This window comes from Salmo salar, chromosome 20 (genome assembly GCF_965601325.2).
Source record: "Salmo salar chromosome 20, fSalSal1, whole genome shotgun sequence".
NCBI classification, from domain to species: Eukaryota; Metazoa; Chordata; class Actinopteri; order Salmoniformes; family Salmonidae; genus Salmo; species Salmo salar.
In genome coordinates, this window is record NC_138310.1 from 77,078,821 (window position 1) to 77,105,870 (window position 27,050).

A 27,050-nucleotide genomic window follows, 5' to 3' on the forward strand; every position below is an offset into this window, starting at 1 on the left:
CTCCATTCACTCCATTATACTCCATTAACTCCATTATACTCCATTATACTCCATTAACTCCATTAACTCCATTATACTCCATTATACTCCATTATACTCCATTAAACTCCATTCACTCCAATAACTCCATTATACTCCATTAACTCCATTATACTCCATTAACTCCATTATACTCCATTAAACTCCATTAACTCCATTATACTCCATTCACTCCATTATACTCCATTATACTCCATTCACTCCATTAACTCCATTATACTCCATTATACTCCATTCACTCCATTAACTCCATTATACTCCATTCACTCCATTAACTCCATTATACTCCATTCACTCCATTCACTCCATTATACTCCATTATACTCCATTAACTCCATTATACTCCATTAACTCCATTATACTCCATTAACTCCATTAACTCCATTATACTCCATTCACTCCATTCACTCCATTATACTCCATTATACTCCATTCACTCGATTCACTCCATTATACTCCATTCCAGCCATTGTTATAAGCCGTTCTCCCCTCAGCAGCTTTCACTGCATGCTGTAGTATATCTCCAGCCAATTCAATTGTAAATTATATTGGGAAATGTACCGGTGCCTTACCGTCCATTCCTTACTCAACAAATGCAACTTACTCACTTGGGCTCCTGAGTGATGCAGCGGTCTAAGGCACTGCATCTCAGTGCTAGAGGTGTTACATCTGACGGCATGTATAGCCATGCCTGTAGCTCTCTGTTGCACTGTCTTGGCACACGTATTTTGTCTTACCATGTTAATGATTGTAATGTTCACTTGTTACTCTCACAGCCGTATACATTACATATCGATTACAATTCAGATTTCGATGAACGTTCCGCCAGAATTCAATTCCCTCAGGGCGGTTCAACCATTCTGGCATCATTGCCCTTTGTTCAGCACCGCTGTTGTGCTAATAGACAATGACATCATCTATCATTACTAACTGGAAGAGTTTTGGATTCAAGATCCATTGGGTTGCGATGCAATGAAGAGGAGGGGCTGGAAGACAACACGTGAAGTTATCGTCTCTGTAGCCTGTTTTGATAGACAACATTAAGACAACATTGTGTAGTGGTTGTGTTTGATGGGTTTAGTCTTTTAAAAAAGTATACAAAGTAAAACTGCATTTGGTTTGTTGTACTATGATACAACTTGGTGAGACAAGAATTCCAAAAGCATAACTCAAATAATGAATGAACCTAGGATGGAGAATTGCATTAATGAATTTACAATTGTGGTTATCATATTGCCAATAATATGTTCTTGTTGGTGTATTCATGAACACAGATTATGAGCTGAAGTGTAAGAGGAAGTTGGCTTGAGTCAAATGACGCAGGGCTTGAGTCAAAATCTCAGGGCTTGAGGTGTCACTACAGACACCCTGGTTTGATTCAAGGCTGTATCACAACTGGTCGTGATTGGGAGTCCCATAAGTTGGCCCAGTGTTGTCAGGGTTAGGCTGGTCTAGACTGTCATTGTAAATAAGAGTTTGTTCTTAAGTGACTTGCCTAATTAAGTAAAAACAAATTGTGTTTGACAATTTTGTGTCAGAAGAGGGGGCTGTGGGAAGGGAGCAGAGTGTCAAACAGGGCTGAAGCATAGAGTTAGTTAGTGGACTCATCTTCGTATCTGTTGCATTATGGCATCTGTGAGAGCACGGACAGCCTCATTGAGACCATCTCCTTTTTGAAGTAGTCAATTTTCTTCTTCTTTTGTGTTTGAAAAAAAGCATAATGCCACTATCAGGACAAATTGGACACATCACCCTAGGATGAGATACTACTCAAAAAAAAGAATCACATTTGATCTGTTATATGCTTCGTAAACAACAGGTGTAGACTTACAGTGAAATGCCTACTTACTGTGCTGTTTACCACGCTTGCCAAATGTCAGAAGTCAAAATCAAACTGGTGGAAGCCCTTAATGGCAATGTCCATGCAAAAGAAGGTTATATCCATGATACGTCCTCTAGCTAACTCTATGGGATGGGTGGCAGGTAGCCTAGCTGTTAAGAACATTAGGCCAGTAACTGAAAAGTTGCTGGTTTGAATCCCTGAGCCGACTAGGCAACACAAATCTGTCAATGAGCCATTGAGCAAGGCATTAAATGACTAAAATGTAATTGAAAATAAGAAACTTGGTTTTGAGTTTAATTTGGACTGTTCTACTGTAGGTCAGCATGCCTGGCATATGGACACAACTCAAGCCCTGCTGTGGTACCAGTAAAATACATCAAACTCAAGCAACCACTGGAAACCACTCAACCTAGCACTGGAAATCCCTTTTACAAGACAAACACGATTGGGGCCCAGTGCAGGTTAAACACATCTCGTGCACAAACATAAACATTTCACTTTGTGGATTAACTTACCAAAATACCTCTGTGTTCATCATGGGCCACAAAGTACATTTTTGTACTTTTTATCCCACACTATTTAGTTCAGTTCCTTGCACCCCATCACTGTGAGTGTTGGATTTGGGCTAAACTTTGAACATTGAGATATTAAATACATGATAGATCAGAAGCATAGAATATAAGGACTGAAAGAGACTGGGTTTAGGTCCGAAGTTAATGGTTTTCTGTGGAAAGACAGATGGCTTTGGAATGTGTTGGGTGGAGATCTTGGAAACTAACAATGTCACTGAGGGAGAGAGGGTAATGTATGTTTACATTATGTCAGGATATGTCACTGAGGGAGAGAGGGTGATGTATAACGTTTACATTATGTCAGGATATGTCACTGAGGGAGAGAGGGTGATGTATAACGTTTACATTATGTCAGGATATGTCACTGAGGGAGAGTTGGTGATGTATAACTTGTACATTATGTCAGGATATGTCACTGAGGGTGATGTATAACATTTACATTATGTCAGGATATGTCACTGAGGGTGAGAGGGTAATGTATAACGTTTATATTGTCAGGATATGTTATTGTTAGCCATCAGGAATACTCTGGGAGGGGAGTAGACACAGCCTTGTATCAATAACCATGACAGCCTTGAGTTGGGGAGGAGTGAGCACTTTGGGGTACAGGTCAGGTTAGATGAAGTGAGGAAGAACACTAAGGTTCTGTCTAGCAGCAGATGCATTGGATGTTCAGTTGTGGAGGAAACTCAGCCTAGGAGAAAGGGTTAAAAATCAGTGTGAATGTTTGTCTGAATTACAGCTGTAACGACCCTTTTGGAATAATGAAACTTGGTTAAGCTTCTGTAGTGTCCGTGAGTTATTTACTCTGAAAATGATAACTAACAGAGGTTTGTTTGTTTTGTGACACTTCTCTCACAGCTCTTTTCCCCGTCCTTCAGTCCTATGATAGTTTCTGCCTGCCTCACTCACAACGCTTCCTGCCTATTCCCTCTCTGTACTGTTGCCACTTTGGACCTACCGTGTATGACCTGCCTGCCCCTGGACCCAGCTGCCTGCCTCCTGGTCCCTTCCATTAAACACCTTCAGCTCTGTCTCCTATCGTGTTCATTACAGTATGACAGGTTTTACAAGTCTGGTTTAAGTCTCTGTCTTGTCATAGGCTGAGGATAAATGCACATCAACCAAGCCACTGGTTATAGCAAATGAGCGCCTTCCTCTCAGTTGGCGCAAAACAGTGACGTGTGGCCTGCAGTACCTGGACTGGGTCATGCCGTGGTCAGACTTGGGAGTCACATTGGAGGTCTCTCTGACTGCTCCTCTCTTCCACAACAGACCAACACAGATCGAAACAGACAGCCAATCACTGTTAAGATACTGTCCCTCCAGAAGCTGGATAGGGTCTTGGGAACTGTGGACATATAAAGAGAAGACATTTCAAAGTGTCAGTCATTTAAAAATGACGTTCCAAATGAACATTTTACCCTGAGGTGAGCATAGGTTACATGTTTATCCAACATCTTCTTCATACTGTAGGTAACAGTCCATTCCTTAACAAATGGACACATGACACAAAGGCATGTTCCCTTATCCCAGGTTACTGTGATCCTGGCTACACTGCTGTGGACCACCTGGCAGCTGTATCTCTGGGTGTCCTGGGATCCCAGCTGGTACGAACCGTCTCCGTTGGGCAGCACCTCTCCCTGCTCACCCTGTCCACCAGGGGAGCCCCTGTGCCCCCAGCCACTCCACCTGCACCGCCTGCGGGTAGAACCCTGTCACGTGACCTCCATCTTGGAGGGTATCCGTAGGCCTCTTCTATCAATAACACGCACTTGAGGGACTGTGAGAACACCAGGTGTAATCAAGCCACCTCAACGTTCATAGTGTTGTCAACATTGTCTCTACCACTGACATAATTTGCATTTCAAGACTACTAAACTTTGTCTACCTTTTTTTGTCGTGGATCCAAGGTGCGTAGTAAAGGCTCTCCAGATCAAATGTTACGTTGGCTCTGCACTTCATGAAGTGGACAGCTTGAAGGACTGCAGCCGCCCAGGTCTGCCCAGAATTATTGTCATCTTTGTGGACTTCAGGAGTGTATATAGAGGTGTAAATACATACAGTTCATTATTTTTCAATTCAGTTGAAATACAAAAAAACGACATCCCATTGTTTAACTTGTTATTTTGTAAATAAATTGTCAAGATTATGAGATTATAATATAATGGATATACAAAGACATTGAGTCGACAGCACTCACCTGTAAGGTTATCATGCTGCCCAATCGTAGTCAAGCGGAATCCCAAAAACCTGCGAAGGATTCTGGAGATGAAGTTCATTCCCCTCCAACAAGAGAGACCCTCATTCCTGCTGAGCCAATCAGGCATTGGGGCGTCAGCATGCATAGTGCTACCGTCATACTGGAGGATGGTTCTGTCATCTACACTCCACGACCCCATGAACTCTGGCAGACCTGCCACACCCTCTGACCCTATGTGATGTAGATGGAGGACCTGAGCATCTGCAAAACAGCAGAATATGCAGAGAGAATATTTCATTGTAAATATGTTAAGCAAAGATATGGTTAATGTGATTAATATAAAGAATACATGTGCCATGTAAATGTCCTTAAATAAATCCCCCTGCATATAGTACGGTATGGCTGCAAAGCAGAGCCCACATCAAGATACGCTTCATGTAAAGATGGATGTGTACACCTTGGGTGTGAAGAGACGAGTTTCCATTCACACTTTTGTTACTGTGGGTTTGTTGACAAAGCCTGATTACCTTGTTGTACAACACACTGATTGGTCCCTTGCAAAGACTGCATCACCGACTCTGAGTAGCGCGCCAGTTTTCCTCATACACGTACAGCAGACAGGTTTGACAAGTTTCCCCTTCATTTCTGTCAGGAATCATGATCACACTGTTAAACATAACAAATGGCACAGTGTTAACGGTTGAGACAAAAGCCATTTTGATTTCAATTAAATGAAAAACTTTATGAATGCAAGGAGATGGAATGCCATTCCTCCCTTTTCTTTGAACATTTTATTGTTTTGAACCCTAAGTAGATTATGTAGGTTAATCATAACTCATCATGCTAACTTATTGATGCACTCTAGAGCCTATGTCTTTGAGTAGGGTCCTTTCTAGGCCTCAGTAACTTATTGAAGGATTGTAGTCGTCCAAACTCAACGGTAGCAGTTGGAATGTGTCTGTCTGAGTCAATGAGTACATTTCAGACTCCTGCTGCTTCAGTCACGCTGGTTGAACTTGGGATAGATACCAGCCTTCAGAACACAATGGACGGACAGGCATATGGGAGAGATGGAACAAAAGGAAAAGCCTGGATAGAGGGCGAAAAAAGAAAGGATGACGACCTGGGTCAGAAGGAAATGTTGGTGATGGTGAAGGAAGAATGTGCAGCGAAGGAGGGATCAGCGAAGGTGGAGATGGAGGAGAGAGGTCACTGGGGCAGCAAGACAGAATTTCTCCTGGCCGTAGCAGGGAACGTGGTGGGCCTAGGTAACGTGTGGAGGTTCCCCTACCTCTGCTACAAAAATGGTGGAGGTGAGTCCATGAAGGAGAGGGTGCCATGGTTATTCAAATGATGATCGGCTGATCAAATTAGGCAACTTAGATCATTTAAACCCCTGTATCATACAGTATGTTTGATACAGTACCGTTTGTACAGACCATGTATAGAGGTCACAAGACAAAGACAAGGTATGGAAGCATGGCATTTCTCCTCTTGTTTCTATAAGGTACTTTATAGTAGCTATATAGTAGCTATCATTTTGTTCTCATGTAGTGATCTGGTGGTGTGTATTTGTCAGGGGCGTTCCTGGTGCCGTACCTGGTGTTTGTGGTGACCTGCGGGGTGCCCTTGTTCCTGCTGGAGACGGCCATGGGACAGTACACTCAGGAGGGGGGCATCACTTGCTGGAAGAGGCTGTGCCCACTGGCCGAGGGTGAGCACCATGGCAACATGATGACACCCCCACCCACTGCGGAGTCACAGAAACAGGGCTGTAGACAAGACAGGCAGAAGAACACAGGAATAGATGATGCTCAAACTATTTCAATTCATCTGAATTGGACTGATGAACAGTGTAATTAGGGTGGATTTCCAATTAATCTTAAATAAGTTGACAAATGAAAGGAATCCATGGCCGTTCTAGGAGGCCGAAAACACTGACACCTATGGCCTCTGTGCCACTGGATAAGAATGAAATGAAGAGGTTTATTTGTGAATACAGAGGGGTTAATATGTAAGCAGGCTGAAGGCACAACATGTGCCAAGTCTGGTGACACTTTCTCACAGATCAAAGGTACAGTGAGGTAAAAAAGTGTTTGATCCCCTGCTGGTTTTGTACGTTTGCCCACTGACAAAGAAATGATCAGTCTATAATTTTAATGGTAGGTTTATTTGAACAGTGAGAGACAGAATAACAACAAACAAAATCCAGAAAAACCCATGTCAAAAATGTTATATAATGATTTGCATTTTAATGAGGGAAATAAGTATTTGACCCCTCTGCAAAACATGACTTAGTACTTGGTGGCAAAACCCTTGTTGGCAATCACAGAGGTCAGACGTTTGTTGTAGTTGGCCACCAGGTTTGCACACATCTCAGGAGGGATTTTGTCCCACTCCTCTTTGCAGATCTTCTCCAAGTCATTAAGGTTTTGAGGCTGACGTTTGGCAACTCGAACCTTCAGCTCCCTCCACAGATTTTCTATGGGATTAAGGTCTGGAGACTGGCTAGGCCACTCCAGGACCTTAATGTGCTTCTTCTTGAGCCACTCCTTTGTTTCCTTGGCCGTGTGTTTTGGGTCATTGTCATGCTGGAATACCCATCCACGACCCATTTTCAATGCCCTGGCTGAGGGAAGGAGGTTCTCACCCAAGATTTGACGGTACATGGCCCCGTCCATCGTCCCTTTGATGCGGTGAAGTTGTCCTGTCCCCTTAGCAGAAAAACACCCCCAAAGCATAATGTTTCCACCTCCATGTTTGACGGTGGGGATGGTGTTCTTGGGGTCATAGGCAGCATTCCTCCTCCTCCAAACACGGCGAGTTGAGTTGATGCCAAAGAGCTCCATTTGGTCTCATCTGACCACAACACTTTCACCAGTTGTCCTCTGAATCATTCAGATGTTCATTGGCAAACTTCAGACGGGCATGTATATGTGCTTTCTTGAGCAAGGGGACCTTGCGGGCACTGCAGGATTTCAGTCCTTCACGGCGTAGTGTGTTACCAATTGTTTTCTTGGTGACTATGGTCCCAGCTGCCTTGAGATCATTGACAAGACCCTCCCGTGTAGTTCTGGGCTGATTCCTCACCGTTCTCATGATCATTGCAACTCCACGAGTTGAGATCTTGCATGGAGCCCCAGGCCGAGGGTGATTGGCAGTTCTTTTGTGTTTCTTCCATTTGCGAATAATCGCACCAACTGTTGTCACCTTCTCACCAAGCTGCTTGACGATGGTCTTGTAGCCCATTCCAGCCTTGTGTACGTCTACAATCTTGTCCCTGACATCCTTGGAGAGCTCTTTGGTCTTGGCCATGGTGGAGAGTTTGGAATCTGATTGATTGATTGCTTCTGTGGACAGGTGTCTTTTATACAGGTAACAAACTGAGATTTGGAGTACTCCCTTTAAGAGTGTGCTCCTAATCTCAGCTCGTTACCTGTATAAAAGACACCTGGGAGCCAGAAATCTTTCTGATTGAGAGGGGGTAAAATACTTATTTCCCTAATTAAAATGCAAATCAATTTATAAAATCTTTGACATGCGTTTTTTGTTGTTGTTGTTGTTATTCTGTCTCTCACTGTTCAAATAAACCTACCATCAAAATTATAGACTGATCATTTCTTTGTCAGTGGGCAAACAAACGTACAAAATCAGTAGGGGATCAAATACTTTTTTCCCTCACTGTAAATGCTTCTATCATTTACACATACATTTTTCATTTGAGTCAGATGCTCTTATCCAGAGCAACGTACAGTTAGTTCAATCATCTTAAGGTGGCTAGGTGAGACAAACACATATCACAGTAATAGTTAGTACATGTTTTCATTCAGTAGAGTCAGTGCTAGAAGGAAAACACAAGTGTTGGAGCAGGAAAGTTTTTATTCATTTCTTTTAGAGGGAGAGGGGATTAATAGGATTAGTAGGAGTAATCAAGTTACTTTTTAAAGAGATGGAAGATGAGTAGGAACTGTTTGTTCCCCAACTTTTGGCAGAAAGAAAGTGTGCTAATTTACTCTTGATAAAGTTAGGGTTAGTGGAACACCTGTCCATTCAGGACCATGTGAAAATCATCTGGTTATATAGTCTGTCAATGTGTCTCCCTCTCAGGTATCGGCTATGCAGGGCAGTTGATCCTCCTCTACAGCTGTATGTGTTACATCATCATTCTGGCCTGGGCTCTGTTCTACCTGGTCTTCTCCTTCAGCGCTCAGCTCCCCTGGGCAAGCTGCACCAACCCCTGGAACACTGGTACGTACCCTGGGCTGACTGCACCAACCCCTGGAACACTGGTACGTACCCTGGGCCGGCTGCACCACCCCTGGAACACTGGTACGTACCCTGGGCCGGCTGCACCAACCCCTGGAACACTGGTACGTACCCTGGGCCGGCTGCACCATCCCCTGGAACACTGGTACGTACCCTGGGCCGGCTGCACCAACCCCTAGAACACTAGTAGGTACCCTGGGCCAGCTGCACCAACCCCTAGAACACTGGTAGGTACCCTGGGCCAGCTGCACCAACCCCTAGAACACTAGTAGCTACCCTGGGCCAGCTGGACCAACCTCTAGAACACTAGTAGGTACCCTGGGCCGGCTGCACCAACCCCTAGAACACTGGTAGGTACCCTGGGCCAGCTGCACCAACCCCTAGAAAACTAGTAGGTACCCTGGGCCAGCTGGACCAACCTCTAGAACACTAGTAGGTACCCTGGGCCGGCTGCACCAACCCCTAGAACACTAATAGGTACACTGGGCCAGCTGCACCAACCCCTAGAACACTAGTAGGTACCCTGGGCCAGCTGCACCAACCCCTAGAACACTAGTAGGTACCCTGGGCCAGCCGCACCAACCCCTAGAACACTAGTAGGTACCCTGGGCCAGCTGCACCAACCCCTAGAACACTAGTAGTTACCCTGGGCCAGATGCACCAACCCCTAGAACACTAGTAGGTACACTGGGCCAGCTGCACCAACCCCTAGAACACTAGTAGGTACCCTGGGCCAGCTGCACCAACCCCTAGAACACTAGTAGGTACCCTGGGCCAGCTGCACCAACCCCTAGAACACTAATAGGTACCCTGGGCCAGCTGCACCAACCCCTAGAACACTAGTAGGTACCCTGGGCCAGCTGCACCAACCCCTAGAACACTAGTAGGTACCCTGGGCCAGCTGCACCAACCCCTAGAACACTAGTAGGTACCCTGGGCCAGCTGCACCAACCCCTAGAACACTAGTAGTTACCCTGGGCCAGCTGCACCAACCCCTAGAACACTAATAGGTACCCTGGGCCAGCTGCACCAACCCCTAGAACACTAGTAGGTACCCTGGGCCAGCTGCACCAACCCCTAGAACACTGGTAGGTACCCTGGGCCGGCTGCACCAACCCCCAGAACACTAGTAGGTACCCTGGGCCGGCTGCGCCAACCCCTAGAACACTAATAGGTACCCTGGGCCAGCTGCACCAACCCCTAGAACACTAGTAGGTACCCTAGGCCAGCTGCACCAACCCCTAGAACACTAATAGGTACCCTGGGCCAGCTGCACCAACCCCTAGAACACTAGTAGGTACCCTGGGCCGGCTGCGCCAACCCCTAGAACACTAATAGGTACCCTGGGCCAGCTGCACCAACCCCTAGAACACTAGTAGGTACACTGGGCCAGCTGCACCAACCCCTAGAACACTAATAGGTACCCTGGGCCAGCTGCACTACCCCTAGAACACTAATAGGTACCCTGGGCCAGCTGCACCAACCCCTAGAACACTGGTAGGTACCCTGGGCCAGCTGCACCAACCCCTAGAACACTAGTAGGTACCCTGGGCCAGCTGCACCAACCCCTAGAACACTAATAGGTACCCTGGGCCAGCTGCACCAACCCCTAGAACACTAGTAGGTACCCTGGGCCAGCCGCACCAACCCCTAGAACACTAATAGGTACCCTGGGCCGGCTGCACCAACCCCTCACACATTAGTAGTTACCCTGGGCCAGCTGCACCAACCCCTAGAACACTAGTAGGTACCCTGGGCCAGCTGCACCAACCCCTAGAACACTAGTAGGTACACTGGGCCAGCTGCACCAACCCCTAGAACACTGGTAGGTACCCTGGGCCAGCTGCACCAACCCCTAGAACACTAGTAGGTACCCTGGGCCAGCTGCACCAACCCCTAGAACACTAGTAGGTACCCTGGGCCAGCTGCACCAACCCCTAGAACACTAATAGGTACCCTGGGCCAGCTGCACCAACCCCTAGAACACTAGTAGGTACCTTGGGCCAGCTGCACCAACCCCTAGAACACTAGTAGGTACCCTGGGCCGGCTGCACCAACCCCTAGAACACTAATAGGTACCCTGGGCCAGCTGCACCAACCCCTAGAACACTAGTAGGTACCCTGGGCCAGCTGCACCAACCCCTAGAACACTAGTAGGTACCCTGGGCCAGCTGCACCAACCCCTAGAACACTAGTAGGTACCCTGGGCCAGCTGCACCAACCCCTAGAACACTAGTAGTTACCCTGGGCCAGCTGCACCAACCCCTAGAACACTAATAGGTACCCTGGGCCAGCTGCACCAACCCCTAGAACACTAGTAGGTACCCTGGGCCAGCTGCACCAACCCCTAGAACACTGGTAGGTACCCTGGGCCAGCTGCACCAACCCCCAGAACACTAGTAGGTACCCTGGGCCAGCTGGACCAACCCCTAGAACACTAGTAGGTACCCTGGGCCGGCTGCGCCAACCCCTAGAACACTAATAGGTACCCTGGGCCAGCTGCACCAACCCCTAGAACACTAGTAGGTACCCTAGGCCAGCTGCACCAACCCCTAGAACACTAATAGGTACCCTGGGCCAGCTGCACCAACCCCTAGAACACTAGTAGGTACCCTGGGCCCGCTGCGCCAACCCCTAGAACACTAATAGGTACCCTGGGCCAGCTGCACCAACCCCTAGAACACTAGTAGGTACACTGGGCCAGCTGCACCAACCCCTAGAACACTAATAGGTACCCTGGGCCAGCTGCACCAACCCCTAGAACACTAATAGGTACCCTGGGCCAGCTGCACCAACCCCTAGAACACTGGTAGGTACCCTGGGCCAGCTGCACCAACCCCTAGAACACTAGTAGGTACCCTGGGCCAGCTGCACCAACCCCTAGAACACTAATAGGTACCCTGGGCCAGCTGCACCAACCCCTAGAACACTAGTAGGTACCCTGGGCCAGCCGCACCAACCCCTAGAACACTAATAGGTACCCTGGGCCGGCTGCACCAACCCCTCACACATTAGTAGTTACCCTGGGCCAGCTGCACCAACCCCTAGAACACTAGTAGGTACCCTGGGCCAGCTGCACCAACCCCTAGAACACTAGTAGGTACACTGGGCCAGCTGCACCAACCCCTAGAACACTGGTAGGTACCCTGGGCCAGCTGCACCAACCCCTAGAACACTAGTAGGTACCCTGGGCCAGCTGCACCAACCCCTAGAACACTAGTAGGTACCCTGGGCCAGCTGCACCAACCCCTAGAACACTAGTAGGTACACTGGGCCAGCTGCACCAACCCCTAGAACACTAGTAGGTACCCTGGGCCAGCTGCACCAACCCCTAGAACACTAGTAGGTACACTGGGCCAGCTGCACCAACCCCTAGAACACTAGTAGGTACCCTGGGCCAGCTGCACCAACCCCTAGAACACTAGTAGGTACCCTGGGCCAGCTGCACCAACCCCTAGAACACTAGTAGGTACACTGGGCCAGCTGCACCAACCCCTAGAACACTAGTAGGTACCCTGGGCCAGCTGCACCAACCCCTAGAACACTAGTAGGTACCCTGGGCCAGCTGCACCAACCCCTAGAACACTAGTAGGTACACTGGGCCAGCTGCACCAACCCCTAGAACACTAGTAGGTACCCTGGGCCAGCTGCACCAACCCCTAGAAAACTAGTAGGTACCCTGGGCCAGCTGCACCAACCCCTAGAACACTAATAGGTACCCTGGGCCAGCTGCACCAACCCCTAGAACACTAGTAGGTACCTTGGGCCAGCTGCACCAACCCCTAGAACACTAGTAGGTACCCTGGGCCGGCTGCACCAACCCCTAGAACACTAGTAGGTACCCTGGGCCAGCTGCACCAACCCCTAGAACACTAGTAGGTACCCTGGGCCAGCTGAACCAACCCCTAGAACACTAGTAGGTACCCTGGGCCAGCTGCACCAACCCCTAGAACACTGGTAGGTACCCTGGGCCAGCTGCACCAACCCCCAGAACACTAGTAGGTACCCTGGGCCAGCTGGACCAACCCCTAGAACACTAGTAGGTACCCTGGGCCGGCTGCGCCAACCCCTAGAACACTAATAGGTACCCTGGGCCAGCTGCACCAACCCCTAGAACACTAGTAGGTACCCTAGGCCAGCTGCACCAACCCCTAGAACACTAATAGGTACCCTGGGCCAGCTGCACCAACCCCTAGAACACTAGTAGGTACCCTGGGCCGGCTGCGCCAACCCCTAGAACACTAATAGGTACCCTGGGCCAGCTGCACCAACCCCTAGAACACTAGTAGGTACACTGGGCCAGCTGCACCAACCCCTAGAACACTAATAGGTACCCTGGGCCAGCTGCACCAACCCCTAGAACACTAATAGGTACCCTGGGCCAGCTGCACCAACCCCTAGAACACTGGTAGGTACCCTGGGCCAGCTGCACCAACCCCTAGAACACTAGTAGGTACCCTGGGCCAGCTGCACCAACCCCTAGAACACTAATAGGTACCCTGGGCCAGCTGCACCAACCCCTAGAACACTAGTAGGTACCCTGGGCCAGCCGCACCAACCCCTAGAACACTAATAGGTACCCTGGGCCGGCTGCACCAACCCCTCACACATTAGTAGTTACCCTGGGCCAGCTGCACCAACCCCTAGAACACTAGTAGGTACCCTGGGCCAGCTGCACCAACCCCTAGAACACTAGTAGGTACCCTGGGCCAGCTGCACCAACCCCTAGAACACTAGTAGGTACACTGGGCCAGCTGCACCAACCCCTAGAACACTAGTAGGTACCCTGGGCCAGCTGCACCAACCCCTAGAACACTAGTAGGTACCCTGGGCCAGCTGCACCAACCCCTAGAACACTAGTAGGTACCCTGGGCCAGCTGCACCAACCCCTAGAACACTAGTAGGTACCCTGGGCCAGCTGCACCAACCCCTAGAACACTAGTAGGTACACTGGGCCAGCTGCACCAACCCCTAGAACACTAGTAGGTACCCTGGGCCAGCTGCACCAACCCCTAGAACACTAGTAGGTACCCTGGGCCAGCTGCACCAACCCCTAGAACACTAGTAGGTACACTGGGCCAGCTGCACCAACCCCTAGAACACTAGTAGGTACCCTGGGCCAGCTGCACCAACCCCTAGAACACTAGTAGGTACCCTGGGCCAGCTGCACCAACCCCTAGAACACTAATAGGTACCCTGGGCCAGCTGCACCAACCCCTAGAACACTAGTAGGTACCTTGGGCCAGCTGCACCAACCCCTAGAACACTAGTAGGTACCCTGGGCCGGCTGCACCAACCCCTAGAACACTAGTAGGTACCCTGGGCCAGCTGCACCAACCCCTAGAACACTAGTAGGTACCCTGGGCCAGCTGCACCAACCCCTAGAACACTAGTAGGTACCCTGGGCCAGCTGCACCAACCCCTAGAACACTGGTAGGTACCCTGGGCCAGCTGCACCAACCCCCAGAACACTAGTAGGTACCCTGGGCCAGCTGGACCAACCCCTAGAACACTAGTAGGTACCCTGGGCCGGCTGCGCCAACCCCTAGAACACTAATAGGTACCCTGGGCCAGCTGCACCAACCCCTAGAACACTAGTAGGTACCCTAGGCCAGCTGCACCAACCCCTAGAACACTAATAGGTACCCTGGGCCAGCTGCACCAACCCCTAGAACACTAGTAGGTACCCTGGGCCGGCTGCGCCAACCCCTAGAACACTAATAGGTACCCTGGGCCAGCTGCACCAACCCCTAGAACACTAGTAGGTACACTGGGCCAGCTGCACCAACCCCTAGAACACTAATAGGTACCCTGGGCCAGCTGCACCAACCCCTAGAACACTAATAGGTACCCTGGGCCAGCTGCACCAACCCCTAGAACACTGGTAGGTACCCTGGGCCAGCTGCACCAACCCCTAGAACACTAGTAGGTACCCTGGGCCAGCTGCACCAACCCCTAGAACACTAATAGGTACCCTGGGCCAGCTGCACCAACCCCTAGAACACTAGTAGGTACCCTGGGCCAGCCGCACCAACCCCTAGAACACTAATAGGTACCCTGGGCCGGCTGCACCAACCCCTCACACATTAGTAGTTACCCTGGGCCAGCTGCACCAACCCCTAGAACACTAGTAGGTACCCTGGGCCAGCTGCACCAACCCCTAGAACACTAGTAGGTACACTGGGCCAGCTGCACCAACCCCTAGAACACTGGTAGGTACCCTGGGCCAGCTGCACCAACCCCTAGAACACTAGTAGGTACCCTGGGCCAGCTGCACCAACCCCTAGAACACTAGTAGGTACCCTGGGCCAGCTGCACCAACCCCTAGAACACTAATAGGTACCCTGGGCCAGCTGCACCAACCCCTAGAACACTAGTAGGTACCTTGGGCCAGCTGCACCAACCCCTAGAACACTAGTAGGTACCCTGGGCCGGCTGCACCAACCCCTAGAACACTGGTAGGTACCCTGGGCCAGCTGCACCAACCCCTAGAACACTAGTAGGTACCCTGGGCCAGCTGCACCAACCCCTAGAACACTAGTAGGTACCCTGGGCCAGCTGCACCAACCCCTAGAACACTAATAGGTACCCTGGGCCAGCTGCACCAACCCCTAGAACACTAGTAGGTACCTTGGGCCAGCTGCACCAACCCCTAGAACACTAGTAGGTACCCTGGGCCGGCTGCACCAACCCCTAGAACACTAGTAGGTACCCTGGGCCAGCTGCACCAACCCCTAGAACACTAGTAGGTACCCTGGGCCGGCTTCACCAACCCCTAGAACACTAGTAGGTACCCTGGGCCAGCTGCACCAACCCCTAGAACACTAATAGGTACCCTGGGCCAGCTGCACCAACCCCTAGAACACTAGTAGGTACACTGGGCCAGCTGCACCAACCCCTAGAACACTAGTAGGTACACTGGGCCAGCTGCACCAACCCCTAGAACACTAGTAGGTACCCTGGGCCGGCTGCACCAACCCCTAGAACACTAATAGGTACCCTGGGCCAGCTGCACCAACCCCTAGAACACTAGTAGGTACCCTGGGCCAGCTGCACCAACCCCTAGAACACTAGTAGGTACCCTGGGCCAGCTGCACCAACCCCTAGAACACTAGTAGGTACCCTGGGCCAGCTGCACCAACCCCTAGAACACTAGTAGTTACCCTGGGCCAGCTGCACCAAACCCTAGAACACTAATAGGTACCCTGGGCCAGCTGCACCAACCCCTAGAACACTAGTAGGTACCCTGGGCCAGCTGCACCAACCCCTAGAACACTGGTAGGTACCCTGGGCCAGCTGCACCAACCCCCAGAACACTAGTAGGTACCCTGGGCCAGCTGGACCAACCCCTAGAACACTAGTAGGTACCCTGGGCCGGCTGCGCCAACCCCTAGAACACTAATAGGTACCCTGGGCCAGCTGCACCAACCCCTAGAACACTAGTAGGTACCCTAGGCCAGCTGCACCAACCCCTAGAACACTAATAGGTACCCTGGGCCAGCTGCACCAACCCCTAGAACACTAGTAGGTACCCTGGGCCGGCTGCGCCAACCCCTAGAACACTAATAGGTACCCTGGGCCAGCTGCACCAACCCCTAGAACACTAGTAGGTACACTGGGCCAGCTGCACCAACCCCTAGAACACTAATAGGTACCCTGGGCCAGCTGCACCAACCCCTAGAACACTAATAGGTACCCTGGGCCAGCTGCACCAACCCCTAGAACACTGGTAGGTACCCTGGGCCAGCTGCACCAACCCCTAGAACACTAGTAGGTACCCTGGGCCAGCTGCACCAACCCCTAGAACACTAATAGGTACCCTGGGCCAGCTGCACCAACCCCTAGAACACTAGTAGGTACCCTGGGCCAGCCGCACCAACCCCTAGAACACTAATAGGTACCCTGGGCCGGCTGCACCAACCCCTCACACATTAGTAGTTACCCTGGGCCAGCTGCACCAACCCCTAGAACACTAGTAGGTACCCTGGGCCAGCTGCACCAACCCCTAGAACACTAGTAGGTACACTGGGCCAGCTGCACCAACCCCTAGAACACTGGTAGGTACCCTGGGCCAGCTGCACCAACCCCTAGAACACTAGTAGGTACCCTGGGCCAGCTGCACCAACCCCTAGAACACTAGTAGGTACCCTGGGCCAGCTGCACCAACCCCTAGAACACTAATAGGTACCCTGGGCCAGCTGCACCAACCCCTAGAACACTAGTAGGTACCTTGGGCCAGCTGCACCAACCCCTAGAACACTAGTAGGTACCCTGGGCCGGCTGCACCAACCCCTAGAACACTAGTAGGTACCCTGGGCCAGCTGCACCAACCCCTAGAACACTAGTAGGTACCCTGGGCCGGCTGCACCAACCCCTAGAACACTAGTAGGTACCCTGGGCCAGCTGCACCAACCCCTAGAACACTAATAGGTACCCTGGGCCAGCTGCACCAACCCCTAGAACACTAGTAGGTACACTGGGCCAGCTGCACCAACCCCTAGAACACTAGTAGGTACACTGGGCCAGCTGCACCAACCCCTAGAACACTAGTAGGTACCCTGGGCCAGCTGCACCAACCCCTAGAACACTAATAGGTACCCTGGGCCAGCTGAACCAACCCCTAGAACACTAGTAGGTACCCTGGGCCAGCTGCACCAACCCCTAGAACACTAGTAGGTACACTGGGCCAGCTGCACCAACCCCTAGAACACTAATAGGTACCCTGGGCCAGCTGCACCAACCCCTAGAACACTAGTAGGTACCCTGGGCCAGCTGCACCAACCCCTAGAACACTAGTAGGTACCCTGGGCCGGCTGCACCAACCCCTAGAACACTAGTAGGTACCCTGGGCCAGCTGCACCAACCCCTAGAACACTAATAGGTACCCTGGGCCAGCTGCACCAACCCCTAGAACACTAGTAGGTACCCTGGGCCAGCCGCACCAACCCCTAGAACACTAGTAGGTACCCTGGGCCAGCTGCACCAACCCCTAGAACACTAATAGGTACCCTGGGCCAGCTGCACCAACCCCTAGAACACTAGTAGGTACCCTGGGCCAGCTGCACCAACCCCTAGAACACTAGTAGGTACCCTGGGCCAGCTGCACCAACCCCTAGAACACTAGTAGGTACCCTGGGCCAGCTGCACCAACCCCTAGAACACTAGTAGGTACCCTGGGCCAGCTGCACCAACCCCTAGAACACTAGTAGGTACACTGGGCCAGCTGCACCAACCCCTAGAACACTAGTAGGTACCCTGGGCCAGCTGCACCAACCCCTAGAACACTAGTAGGTACACTGGGCCAGCTGCACCAACCCCTAGAACACTAGTAGGTACCCTGGGCCAGCTGCACCAACCCCTAGAACACTAGTAGGTACCCTGGGCCAGCTGCACCAACCCCTAGAACACTAGTAGGTACACTGGGCCAGCTGCACCAACCCCTAGAACACTAGTAGGTACCCTGGGCCAGCTGCACCAACCCCTAGAACACTAGTAGGTACACTGGGCCAGCTGCACCAACCCCTAGAACACTAGTAGGTACCCTGGGCCAGCTGAACCAACCCCTAGAACACTGCTAGGTACCCTGGGCCAGCTGCACCAACCCCTAGAACACTAGTAGGTACCCTGGGCCAGCTGCACCAACCCCTAGAACACTAGTAGGTACACTGGGCCAGCTGCACCAACCCCTAGAACACTAGTAGGTACCCTGGGCCAGCTGCACCAACCCCTAGAACACTAGTAGGTACACTGGGCCAGCTGCACCAACCCCTAGAACACTAGTAGGTACCCTGGGCCAGCTGCACCAACGCCTAGAACACTAGTAGGTACACTGGGCCAGCTGCACTGGGCCAGCTGCACCAACCCCTAGAACACTGGAACGGGGGGCCAGCACAGAAAAAAAAAATGTATGAAATGTATGCATTCACTACTGTAATTCGCTCTGGATAAGAGCGTCTGCTAAATGACTAAAATGTAAAAATGACTAAAATGTACTCCAACTCACCTCCAGGTGAATTTCACTCACGTTTTTAGTATGTATTTTTACTATGTTTTGTAACTTTCCCCAGGTTGTTGCTGTAAATGAGAATGTATTCTTAGTCAACTCACCTGGTAAAATAAGACAGAAAAAATAATAATATAAAGGGTGTTCTTTACCATAAGAATTGTTAGAGCAAGTTTTAGTTGTTAACATTATGTTCTCTCTTCCTCATTAGATGACTGTGTTGACTTCTCTCAAAACCGTACTTTCAATTGGACCGGACAGATGAACTCAACCTCTGCAGCCACTGAATTCTGGGAGTAAGTTTACGGATTCAACATACCTTGATCTTCCAGTTGTCCACAACATAAAAGACAATGTCAGTTTGTCTACATTCTCCAGCAGTCTCTTTCTCTAGGTGTCGTGTGCTGGTCGTCTGGGCGGTATAGGAGAGGTGGGCAGTGTCATCTGGGCGGTATAGGGGAGGTGGGCAGTGTCATGTGTCAGTTTGTCTACATTCTCCAGCAGTCTCTTTCTCTAGGTGTCGTGTGCTGGTCATCTGGGCAGTATAGGGGAGGTGGGCAGTGTCATGTGGGAGTTGCTGCTGTTTCTCACCCATCTTTCTGTCTCACCCCCTCTCTGTCCCTCCTCTCTCTGTCTCACTCCCTCTCTGTCCCTCCTCTCTCTGTTTCTCCCCTCTCTCTGTTTCTCCCCTCTCTGTCTCTCCCCTCTCTCTCACCCCTCTCTCTGTCTCACCCCCTCTCTGTCCCTCCTCTCTCTATCCCTCCTCTCTCTCTGTCCCTCCTCTCTCTATCTCTCCCCTCTCTCTGTTTCTCCCCTCTCTGTCTCTCCCCTCTCTCTCACCCCTCTCTGTCTCTCTGCTCTCTGTCTCTCTCCCCTCTCTGTCTCACCCCCTCTCTGTCCCTCCTCTCTCTGTCTCTCCCCTCTCTCTGTCTCTCCCCTCTCTCTGTCCCTTCTCTCTCTGTCTCTCCCCTCTATCTGTTTCTCCCCTCTCTGTCCCTCCTCTCTCTGTCTCTCCCCTCTCTCTGTTTCTCACCTCTCTGTCTCTCCCCTCTGTCTCACCGCCTCTCTGTCCCTCCTCTCTCTATCTCTCCCCTCTCTCTGTTTCTCCCCTCTCTGTCTCTCCCCTCTGTCTCACCCCCTCTCTGTCCCTCCTCTCTCTATCTCTCCCCTCTCTCTGTTTCTCCCCTCTCTGTCTCTCCCCTCTGTCTCACCCCCTCTCTGTCCCTCCTCTCTCTATCTCTCCCCTCTCTCTGTTTCTCCCCTCTCTGTCTCTCCCCTCTGTCTCACCCCCTCTCTGTCCCTCCTCTCTCTATCTCTCCCCTCTCTCTGTTTCTCCCCTCTCTGTCTCACCCCCTCTCTGTCCCTCCTCTCTCTGTCTCTCCCCTCTCTCTGTTTCTCCCCTCTCTGTCTCTCCCCTCTCTCTCACCCCTCTCTGTCTCTCTGCTCTCTCTCTCCCCTCTCTCTCACCCCCTCTCTGTCCCTCCTCTCGCTGTCTCTCCCCTCTCTCTGTCTCTCCCCTCTCTCTGTTTCTCCCCTCTCTGTTTCTCCCCTCTCTCTCACCCCTCTCTGTCTCTCTGCTCTCTGTCTCTCTCCCCTCTCTGTCTCTCCCCTCTCTCTTTCACCCCTCTCTGTGTCTCTCCCCTTTCTGTCTCTCTCTCCTATCTCTCTCACCCCTCTCTCTGTCTCTCCCCTCTCTGTCTCTCTCCCCTCTCTGTCTCTCCTCTCTCTGTCTCTCCCCTCTCTCTCACCCCTCTCTGTCTCTCTGCTCTCTGTCTCTCTCCCCTCTCTGTCTCTCCCCTCTCTCTTTCACCCCTCTCTGTGTCTCTCCCCTCTCTCTGTTTCTCCCCTCTCTGTCTCTCCCCTCTCTGTCTCTCCCCTCTCTCTCACCCCTCTCTGTCTCTCTGCTCTCTGTCTCTCTCCCCTCTCTGTCTCTCCCCTCTCTCTTTCACCCCTCTGTGTCTCTCCCCTCTCTCTGTCTCTCCTCTCTCTCTTTCACCCCTCTCTGTGTCTCTCCCCTTTCTGTCTCTCTCTCCTGTCTCTCTCACCCCTCTCTCTGTCTCTCCCCTCTCTGTCTCTCTCCCCTCTCTGTCTCTCCCCTCTCTCGTTCACCCCTCTCTGTGTCTCTCCCCTTTCTGTCTGTCTCTCCTATCTCTCTCACCCTCTCTCTGTCTCTCCCCTCTCTCTGTCCCTCCTCTCTCTATCTCTCCCCTCTCTCTGTTTCTCCCCTCTCTGTTCCTCCCCTCTCTCTCACCCCTCTCTGTGTCTCTCCCCTTTCTGTCTCTCTCTCCTATCTCTCTCTCCCCTCTCTGTCTCTCTCCCCTCTCTGTCTCTCCAATCTCTCTTTCACCCCTCTCTGTGTCTCTCCCCTTTCTGTCTCTCTCTCCTATCTCTCTCACCCCTCTCTCTGTCTCTCCCCTCTCTGTCTCTCCCCTCTCTCCATCTAGGCGTCGTGTGCTGGCCATCTCGGGGGGTATAGAGGAGGTGGGCAGTGTCAGGTGGGAGGTGCTGCTCTGTCTCATCGTTATGTGGGTCATCTGCTACTTCTGCATCTGGAAAGGGGTCAAGTCAACAGGCAAGGTGTGTGTGTTTGTGCACAGCACATATGCACACACACACACAGCATATGTTCTGTTTAGCATTGAAAGAGTACAATCTCTTATCCTTTTTCTGTCATGGCTTTCTGTCTTTGTGATTTTACACCCCTCTCCCTGACTCCATCCATACACACACTCTCTCTCCAGGTTGTATATTTCACTGCTACCTTCCCCTACGTGATGCTGCTGGTACTACTGATCAGAGGCCTGACTCTGCCAGGGGCCCTGCAGGGGGTCCTGTTCTACCTCTACCCTGAACCAGACCGGCTCTCTGACCCCCAGGTGTGGATTGAGGCCGGCTCCCAGATCTTCTTCTCCTACAGTGTGGGAGTGGGCTCCTTAACCGTGCTGGGCTCCTACAATACCTACAACAACAACTGCTACAAGTGAGTCCTTATCCTCATCAGCACACTGTGTGTGTTGACACTGTGTGTGTTGACACTGTGTGTCCTGACACTGTGTGTGTTGACACTGTGTGTCCTGACACTGTGTGTCCTGACACTGTGTGTGTTGACACTGTGTGTCCTGACACTGTGTGTGTTGACACTGTGTGTCCTGACACTGTGTGTCCTGACACTGTGTGTGTTGACACTGTGTGTCCTGACACTGTGTGTGTTGACACTGTGTGTCCTGACACTGTGTGTGTTGACACTGTGTGTCCTGACACTGTGTGTCCTGACACTGTGTGTGTTGACACTGTGTGTCCTGACACTGTGTGTGTTGAATGTTGTGTCTGTGTATGTTTCAGAGACTGCCTGTGGCTGTGCTTGCTGAACAGCGGCACCAGTGTGGTTGCTGGGTTCGCAGTCTTTTCAGTCCTGGGGTTCATGGCTCATGAACAGGGAGTCCCCATTGAGGAGGTGGCTGAGTCAGGTACTGCACAAATTCGTTTTTTTATTATGTTATTTTCAGGACACTTGGACACTTGGATGAAATGAAGTGAAACAAATACATCGTATTTTAAACTGGGTTCTCTCAGGTCCTGGGCTGGCGTTCATAGCGTACCCTCAGGCAGTAGCCATGATGCCCCTGCCTCAGATGTGGGCTGCTTGTTTCTTCATCATGATCATTCTACTGGGTCTGGATACACAGGTTAGCTATTATCTACACAGTCCACACACAACAGTTCACACATTGATCTCTAAAGTTTAAAGGCCTGTACTATGGCGTTCTGTATTCCTCCCCTATCCAGTTTGTTGCCATGGAGGTGGTGATGACGTCAGTATCAGACCTGTTTCCCACAGTGCTGCGGAGGACTGGGCGCAGGGAGCTCTTCCTCCTCTTCTTCTGTCTCACCTGCTTCTTCTTCCAACTCATCATGGTCACAGAGGTCAGAGAGAGAAAGAGAGAAAGAGAGAGAGGGTAGAGAGAGAGAGAGTAGAGAGAGAGAGAGAGAGAGAGAGAGAGAGAGAGAGAGAGAGAGAGAGAGAGAGAGAGAGAGAGAAATGACAGGAATGGTGTTCCAGATCTCTAGCTGTGATCTACTTAAAGAGAGGGGTTGTTCTACTCACACCCCTCTCCTTCTGTCCCCAGGGTGGGATGTATGTGTTCCAGCTGTTTGACTACTACGCATGTAACGGAACCTGTTTGCTCTTCCTGTCTGTGTTCGAGTCCCTGGCCATGGGATGGATATTTGGTGAGGCTGACGTGAACTAACCTGGAATACATTTCTGTCAATGATTTATGTCGAATAAAAAATATAATTTATAAAATATATACACTGCTCAAAAAAATAAAGGGAACACTTAAACAACACAATGTAACTCCAAGTCAATCACACCACTGTGAAATCAAACTGTCCACTTAGGAAGCAACACTGATTGACAATACATTTCACATGCTGTTGTGCAAATGAAATAGACAACAGGTGGAAATTATAGGCAATTAGCAAGACACCCCCAATAAAGGAGTGGTTCTGCAGGTGGGGACCACAGACCACTTCTCAGTTCCTATGCTTCCTGGCTGATGTTTTGGTCACTTTTGAATGCTGGCGGTGCTTTCACTCTAGTGGTAGCATGAGACGGAGTCTACAACCCACACAAGTGGCTCAGGTAGTGCAGCTCATCCAGGATGGCACATCAATGCGAGCTGTGGCAAGAAGGTTTGCTGTGTCTGTCAGCGTAGTGTCCAGAGCATGGAGGCGCTACCAGGAGACAGGCCAGTACATCAGGAGACGTGGAGGAGGCCGTAGGAGGGCAACAACCCAGCAGCAGGACCGCTACCTCCGCCTTTGTGCAAGGAGGAGCAGGAGGAGCACTGCCAGAGCCCTGCAAAATGACCTCCAGCAGGCCACAAATGTGCATGTTTCTGCTCAAACGGTCAGAAACAGACTCCATGAGGGTGGTATGAGGGCCCGACGTCCACAGGTGGGGGTTGTGCTTACTGCCCAACACCGTGCAGGACTTTTGGCATTTGCCAGAGAACACCAAGGTTGGCAAATTAGCCACTGGCGCCCTGTGCTCTTAATGATGAAAGCAGGTTCACACTGAGCACGTGACAGACGTGACAGAGTCTGGAGACGCCGTGGAGAACGTTCTGCTGCCTGCAACATCCTCCAGAATGACCGGTTTGGCGGTGGGTCAGTCATGGTGTGGGGTGGCATTTCTTTGGGGGGCCGCACAGCCCTCCATGTGCTCGCCAGAGGTAGCCTGACTGCCATTAGGTACCGAGATGAGATCCTCAGACCCCTTGTGAGATCATATGCTGGTGCGGTTGGCCCTGGGTTCCTCCTAATGCAAGACAATGCTAGACCTCATGTGGCTGGAGTGTGTCAGCAGTTCCTGCAAGAGGAAGGCATTGATGCTATGGACTGGCCTGCCCGTTCCCCAGACCTGAATCCAATTGAGCACATCTGGGACATCATGTCTCGCTCCATCCACCAACGCCACATTGCACCACAGACTGTCCAGGAGTTGGCGGATGCTTTAGTCCAGGTCTGGGAGGAGATCCCTCAGGAGACCATCCGCCACCTCATCAGGAGCATGCCCAGGCGTTGTAGGGAGGTCATACAGGCACGTGGAGGCCACACACACTACTGAGCCTTATTTTGACTTGTTTTAAGGACATTACATCAAAGTTGGATCAGCCTGTAGTGTGGTTTTCCACTTTAATTTTGAGTGTGACTCCAAATCCAGACCTCCATGGGTTGATAAATTGGATTTCCATTGATTATTTTTGTGTGATTTTGTTGTCAGCACATTCAACTATGTAAAGAAAAAAGTATTTAATAAGATTATTTCATTCATTCAGATCTAGGATGTGTTATTTTAGTGTTCCCTTTATTTTTTTGAGCAGTGTATAAAACATAAACACTGTAGTGCCATAGAATCCTATAGAAAGGCAAACCAGTATCATTCCACTATCAATCTTATTGAGATGATAAACCTGATATCAATACAACATGTCAACATTTAGATAATGTCATTAACGTGTACCCAATCTTACCCACCAGGTGCAGAGCGTATGTATGGTGTAATAGAGGATATGACAGGGATGAGGCCTAACCTCGTCTTCAAGCTCTGCTGGCTCTACATGACCCCTCTAGTTTCCCTGGTGAGTTCCAGGCTTTGATGGACAGTAATGGCAAGCAGGACTCACACTGTGCAATTCTCTAAGGTACCAGGAGATGGCACTATCACAATGCAATAGTTTACAAATTCATGTTTTGCCAAATGGCACATGTTGCATTTGGACGTTCACTTGCTTTATACAAGCAACTATTCACACGCTCACATCAACAAGGACTGATCTGTAGTTATTCTAGAAGTTAAAAGCATTAATGTTGAAGAAATCCTCATTCCCTCTTGTCTCTCCCAGGTGTCGTTCATCTGCTCTCTGGTGGAGTACCAGCCCCTGACCTTCAACCGCTGGTATGTGTACCCAGAATGGGTGTATGTTCTGGGCTGGCTGTTGGCCCTCTCCTCCATCGTCCTGGTCCCCGGGTGGGCCCTGCTGCAGATCTGCACCGGGACAGGCAGCCTTAGAGAGGTGAGAGTGTGACTGACCTGTGACTGGAATTTAAACCCGGGTTTCCTTCCTGGATTGGTCGTAGAATAATTATGTTCAGAGGGTCAAATTGGAGGAAATATAGATCAGAAATTATTATTGTAAACTGAGTGGGTAGGTATTATTAATTCACTATAAATTATTGAAGAAACCAACTAACAAAGAAATAATTAAGTTTAAATCATTAACCACTAAAGTTGACATGTTGATGTGCTGACTTTCCCCTCAACTCCCCAGCGTTTCCTCCACTTGTGTCGGCCAGACCATGACCTCCTGTTGACCCGGAAGAGAAAGGCTGTCCTCTGGAGCAGAGATGGAGGTACTCATGACTGCAGCAGGGGAAAGCACAGACAAATAAAGTGACACACGCCTAGAAAAGCTTCTGTGTCAAAGCTCTTCGTATACTGAACATATATTTTAACACAACACCTAGCTGAACTCTTGTATCTTTACCAACATGTTGAGAGAATACCATTGATAATGAACAATGGTGCACGTTTCAATAGAGTGTCATCACGTTCCATATTTGAAGTGTTGCCACCTTACATTTGAAAGGACATAGCTCAAGCACAGAACGTCAAGAAACCTAGAGACACTGTAGATTGTCATTGTACAAAACAATGTTCTTTCAACTGTCCCCACTCAAGGCTTAACATGGGTTACTGGCAGCTCATGACTTACCTTTCTGAAGTCACTCACTCCAGTTTCCATGGTAGCAGTTGTAGTCACATATAAAAGGTCATCTAGATTCTGTCAGTTTCTTATTATGAAAGACTACTTTTGGCTAATATACAGCAACTCTGACTAATGGCATTTTTGTTCTGTAAATTAGTGCTTTACCTCGACGTTAGCCTTCACTTCCATTTTTATAATCCTTATTAGACATCAGAAACAGGATGTTTTTCTAAAAACACTCATTAAAGTAGATCAAAAATTAAGCCTGTTTTGTCTTTGTCACATAGAAATGTGTGTATTGGCACTCCCTTAGATCAGACTCAAGAAGCAAACACACACACACACACAATTTTTCTACTACACAGTATATAGTATTTAGTCTAAAATCACAATACTTAGTCAATACTAAAACAAACAATCAATGACAAATGCTAACACATAATTCCCTGTTAGGGTCTGAATAAGACCCTGAATGAGATTACCTTTTATGTTTCAATGACATCTTTAAACCATAGGATACGGTTATAAACCGAGTGTACAAAACATTAGGAATTTTGAGTTGCACCCCCTTTTGCCCTCAGTAAAGCCTCAATTCGTCAGGGCATGGACTGTCGAAAGCGTTACACAGAGATGCTGGCCCATGTTGACTCCAATGCCTCCCACCTCATTGTGGGTATGACTGCTGATATTAGAGCCAACCGAATCTCTTGAAACTGGCGTGCCCTCCCACTCCTGGCTCTGGACTATAACTGTTGTGATCCTCTTCACTCCCCAGGTTCTTGAGGCTGGGGTAGCAGCCTGACTGAGCCATAGCCTGGTGTATCCTCTTCACTCCCCAGGTTCTTCAGGC

General features: G+C 50.2%; 1 protein-coding gene across 1 annotated transcript; it reads left to right on the top strand.

Annotated features, from left to right (window-relative positions):
- The first annotated feature begins 5,598 nt into the window (after window positions 1-5,598).
- On the top strand, window positions 5,599-26,463 carry LOC106581333 (sodium- and chloride-dependent GABA transporter 2). The gene is made up of 13 exons (XM_082966736.1): window positions 5,599-5,970; window positions 6,237-6,371; window positions 8,765-8,905; window positions 19,138-19,222; window positions 21,371-21,503; window positions 21,668-21,906; window positions 22,269-22,393; window positions 22,500-22,612; window positions 22,713-22,850; window positions 23,054-23,156; window positions 24,972-25,072; window positions 25,337-25,507; window positions 25,763-26,463. The coding sequence occupies exons 1-13, from the start codon at window positions 5,610-5,612 to the stop codon at window positions 25,886-25,888; spliced, it is 1,971 nt and encodes a 656-aa protein (XP_082822862.1). The 5' UTR covers window positions 5,599-5,609; the 3' UTR covers window positions 25,889-26,463.
- The last annotated feature ends 587 nt before the right edge of the window (window positions 26,464-27,050 follow it).

What these genes read in the sequence shown, in the direction of transcription:
- LOC106581333 (XM_082966736.1), top strand. Translation starts at nt 5,610, where the DNA reads ATGTGTCTGTCTGAGTCAATGAGTACATTTCAGACTCCTGCTGCTTCA. An exon ending in GGGTCAAGTCAACAGGCAAG is followed by an intron (nt 21,504 to 21,667) that starts GTGTGTGTGTTT and finishes CTCTCTCTCCAG; the next exon opens with GTTGTATATTTCACTGCTAC. An exon ending in AACTCATCATGGTCACAGAG is followed by an intron (nt 22,851 to 23,053) that starts GTCAGAGAGAGA and finishes TTCTGTCCCCAG; the next exon opens with GGTGGGATGTATGTGTTCCA.